This window comes from Cibotium barometz, chromosome 59 (assembly GCF_041138505.1).
Source record: "Cibotium barometz isolate CiBa-2024 chromosome 59, ASM4113850v1, whole genome shotgun sequence".
NCBI lineage: Eukaryota > Viridiplantae > Streptophyta > Polypodiopsida > Cyatheales > Cibotiaceae > Cibotium > Cibotium barometz.
The window spans coordinates 17,385,837-17,390,849 of NC_141104.1; the positions used below are offsets into that span (position 1 = coordinate 17,385,837).

The 5,013-nt window shown below is 35.9% G+C and overlaps 1 protein-coding gene across 1 annotated transcript; it reads right to left on the reverse strand.

Moving 5' to 3' along the window:
- Nucleotides 1–522: 522 nt before the first annotated feature.
- On the reverse strand, nucleotides 523–4,725 carry LOC147605547 (RING-H2 finger protein ATL80-like). Its single transcript, XM_086793020.1, has one exon. It carries the CDS (start codon nucleotides 1,419–1,421, stop codon nucleotides 663–665), a length of 759 nt encoding a protein of 252 aa, XP_086649146.1. The 5' UTR covers nucleotides 1,422–4,725; the 3' UTR covers nucleotides 523–662.
- Between the last annotated feature and the right edge of the window lie 288 nt (nucleotides 4,726–5,013).

Here is a 5,013-nt window from a genome sequence, read left to right on the forward strand (position 1 = left end):
CTTGTGCAAAAAAAATTCAATGCGCCCATAAGATTTTCGAAGTTCGCTACTCGTTTACTACTTAATTTTTCTACTAATAGTTCACTCTGTTCTAATGGCTTTTGTAGTGGCACTTCATGTCCATGTTGACTCATCTTACCTTGCTATTGGAAGTGTTCCCATGTAAGAGGGAACCTATCTACTTTGTAAGACACCACTTGAATGAAGTGGACAAGACCATTCAACTATGAAAACAATAAGTGCTTGAATGACAATATAAACAAGCTCCGAAATTATTTTCTTGCCTAAAAGTTTTTAAAATATACTGGATCGGAAAAATCTATTGACATCAAGAATTTCTATACTCTATCAACAAGCCATGTGCTACTAAAAGAATCTTTAGGTGGCGCAAGATAGTACACAAATTTAATTTCATAGTGGTACTCCTTTATGTCTAATCTTCCTTTAATGATAACAATGAGAGATCTATTTATGATGGATAAGATGACATGTATTAGAGATTTATTTACTATGGATAAGATGGGGTCAAGAGACTCTTTCATTAACAAGAAACAGCTCGCGTAGGAAAACTCAAGTCTCACACACACTTATTTCCCTTGTTTGAATGCACAATTAAGCAATAATGTGTGGAGAGAGGCCAAAATTGTATGTCCTCAACTTAACTAAACTAAGGATGCTTTTTGTTGGCGTGTCAGCTCAGCACATAGAGAAGGAGACAGTTCCCCTTTCGGTGTGATCACAATATGCACTTCCACTCCCCTTGATCTTTTCTCCGCTACCACCATGGCGGCCAGGAGATCTCCTCTGCAAATGGGGCAGGTGGATTGCTTGTACAGCCAAGGGTCGACGCAGCCGACGTGGAAGCCATGGTGGCAGGTGGGCAGGACTCTGATTTTGTCGCCGGTGGAGAAATCGGCCAAGCAGATGGGGCATTGAGTAGGCATGGCGTCGTGCTCTGCCGACTCAGGGAGGCCTCCCTGGCCTTCGCTGCTAAAGATTAAGGTGGGCAGAGCGCCGAGTTGGCGTTTCTTCAAGCCGCGCTTGGCCTTAAGGGCGGCGACGTCGTCAGCTGGCTGCGTGTGGGAAAGCCAGCGGCGCAGCATGCAACGGATGAGGATGTTGAGGACGATTGCGGCAATGATCACGAAGAGGAGGGCTCCTGTGATGATGACAATCTTGCTGTCGAAGGCGCTGTGGGCGGACTCATAGGGGAGATCATTACCTGGCCTTGTTTCCTCAGGATCGTGTGAAAGGGCAGTATTGGCGGGAGAAGCGTGAGGTGCATGGGAGAGCATTCGCCGTGCCCTAAGATTTGCTAGCTCTGCAATGGTACTCATCTCTCTGTCTGTCTGTCTGTCTCTCTCTCTCTCTCTCACACACACACACACACACAAGCGCGCACACACTCTTCCCCAGCGCATAGCAATGCCAAAGCCGAGCTTTATAACCTACACACGCGCCTAGTGGCCACAGTGTATGCAGTAGTCGAGTGATGCTGAGGAAGCGCATTTAGACAAATAATTCGCCACCCATATCTTGTTAAGATCTCACTATTTCACGATAACTCTCACTAAGAACGCACAACAGATATTTTTAGACCTGCTGTGGGTGTTTCCACGACACACGCGCATTCTCGTTGTGGATGGTGCAGGGCCACCCCCATTCTTGCCTCGAACAGGGATTTGAGTGAGAGAGGAGTGACCTGTCTCCCACTTTGTGCCTTGTATGTTGAACACCGTTCTAGCAACAATCCCAACAGGTCCTACCACCACCCTAGTGCCTTTGTCTCGAACTCAAGTCCTATCTCAGGGGGTCATTAATCAAGTCCCTTTGCTTTTCATAAAGTAACTTTTAGGATGTATGTACCCACTATGGTTGGGGACACTCATGTGAGGTCTCTCTCTCTCTCTCTCTCTCTCTCTCTCTCTCTCTCTCTCTCGGAGACACACACACACGCATGGATCCAGTACACATGCATATTCACATGAGTGTAGAGAGAGTGACATTGGATCTATATATAATGATGAAAATTAACTGCAAGAATAATACCAATGCTTGAATGAATGGCCATATTTTTGTTTTGCCAATGTTGTAGGAAAAATACATCATGATACCAAGATCATGTCTATGTAGATGTTTCAAAACTGTTAAATAGTGTAACATGTAATGTTGAAGAGCACGATTTAAATTTTGAATACACTTTTGACAAAATAAAATGAAAGTTCTTAATAGAGTAACATGTAATTTTGAAGAGCAAGATTTAAATTTTGAATACGCTTTTGAAAAAATAAAATGAAAATGCTTAACAGAGTAACGTGTAATTTTGAAGAGCAAGATTTAAGTTTTCAATTCACCTTGAAAAGTAAAACAAAAAACTAAAAAAATAAAACAAAAAATGCTTAATAGAGTAACATGTAGTTTTGAAGAGTAGGATTTATGTTTTGAATACACCTTGAAAAAATTAACTAAAAATGCCAAAAAATATAGTTTAATGTGTTGGTAACTATCTATACACAGCTCAATTGTGATAAATTTTTATGGGATTGTTCTTTTAGATGCTATTGAGCTAGTACAACCAACTTCAAATTTAGCATAGCCTAAGTTTGCTTAGGTGCCCTTTAAGAAATGTAAAAGTCTCATTATTCTCTATTGTTTAAGAGAGTTGACTTCACAATAAGTGCACATTTTTCATGAATAGTACATGCCTAAAAAGGAAATAAACTGCTAGGAACATCTATAAACTAGCTTACTAAACTAACAACTTTGTGTTTTAGCTAGCTATTCATCACACATTGACTCACCATAGTTTACAAGTTCTATTAAATATCCATTCTATTAAAAACATACATACTTGATGGAGTTCCAAGTTATAAGCATATATGCTCATAAGAAAGGTTAAAGTCCTTGAAATTGACAATGTCTTAGCATCTTTGTTTGGAAGGAGAATGCATATAACATTCATATATGCATGCTGATGACTTGGTCCTTTCCGTAAAACATAATAAAATATTTTTTTACAAATGAGGGTGTGTTAGGAAGAGTGGCCTATTTTTCTATCTAGTGAGGAAAAAAAACACAACCTAATTTCAAAACTTCTACTTAAATTTTTTATACTTTCTACTTGAAGTTTGTGTTACATGGTAATAAAATAATCTATTTGAACTTTGTATTACATGGCAATTAAATAGTCTACAAACATTGATTATAAATTTCCTACTTATCATAGGATTAATTGAATTGAACTCTTCAACTCAATTATATAAGCCTTAAAGTTGTATGAAAAGCATTTCCAGTGGGAACAAGATGTTGATAAAAAATACAACACACTCAAAAAGTGAAAAGGTGGTCAAGCACTATCATCTCCTATTACCATCATTGTCTTCCTCATTGACAAGGCTACTTTATCCTTTCCTAATCATCATGAATTCAAAGTATAAAGGATTCATTAAAGGAGCTAGTTAGAAACAAATAAAGAAAACATTATTTCTTTTCTCAAGTACAAGGTCAAAGGTAATATTCAAACAAGTACTTATGAAATTAGAAAATGGTTTTTTTAATGACACATAACTATTTATACCATATTCTAATACTGCATGAAGATACAAATTTAGTACCACATTTTGGCAATTATGAGGATATAAAGTGTGGCATTTCCAAGGTAACATGCACGCAAATCATAATTTTTGACATCACCAAACTTAGATTCAAGTTACACAAGATGAAGAAAACATCAAGACAGTTAGGAAAGTATAAAATGTTTGGGATTTCGCATTGGTTAGATTCTTATTAATTTTGGAAATTATGAAGTTTAAATTATCTTTATATTGTTCAGATCTTAAGGCTAAATTATTTATTTATTTTGCTTCGAATATTCTTAGTTTTTTGTAAACTTCAATAGTGAAACTAATTTTTAGACTTTTGAATAATTCAAAAACTTAAAAACTTTGGGTATTTTAGATTTTTGAAATTCATCTTGAGCTTAGGGAGAGAAGTGGTTATTCCACCCTTTGTATTTAACCAATTTCTTTAACTTTGTTCATAATCCCTAATTATTTACAACTTTGTGTTTGTGACCAAGAGAATGGGTTTAAAAAAAATTGTTTTAACAACAAATCATACATGTTAAAAAAACCTGATTATGAGAAAGTGTATGTGTTGTTGTGTTGCTCAAACAAAAAGAACTTATGTAAAAAAATGGGGTTAAACTTTGTGAATCTAACCTTTCCATTAAATTCTCTTCCAAAACTCTTGTTATTCCCCTTTAGGATTTAATGCATATTGTCATTGTGGTATTTTGATCTAGCCCATGGCATTTTGTTCCTTTGTTACCCATTGAGGCACAATCTTAATTGTGATACTTAAGAGAACAAGGAAAATATTTGTGATAGTTAAGAGCACCAAGAAAATATTTTGTAACCAATCTAGAAAACAAAATCTATTTTGGGTTTAATGCACATTATTGATGCCGGTGTTTTAATCCAGCCCGTGGTATTTTTGTAACTTTTTACTCATTGACATAAAGTTTGTGTGCAAATGATATTTTCCTCACAATGTTAATTGTGATGATTAAGAGCACCCAAAAAAAATCCAACCCGTCGCGTTTTGCTCCTTTGTTACCCATTGAGGCACAATCTTAATTGTGACAATTAAGAGCACTAAGAAAATATTTTGTACCAATCCTTAAAAAAACCCCTTTCGGGGTTTAATGCACATTATTGATGGTATTTTGGTCCATCTTATGGTATTTTGTAACTTTTTCACTCATTGACACAAAGTTTGTGTGAAAATGGTATCTTTCTCACAATCCTAATTGTGATGATTGAGAGCACCCAAAAAAATATTTTCTATCAATCCCTAATTGTGATGATTGAGAGCACCCAAAAAAATATTTTCTATCAATCCCTATTCTTACTTCTTTACATTATTGTGTCTAATATAATCAATTTTAAAAAAAGAATTATCAAAACATAAAAAGTAAATTGAAATAAAATATTATGTAAAACAAAGGAAAAA

Coding starts and splice junctions, on each gene's coding strand:
- LOC147605547 (XM_086793020.1), bottom strand. CDS start 1,421: ATGCGCTGGGGAAGAGTGTGTGCGCGCTTGTGTGTGTGTGTGTGTGTG.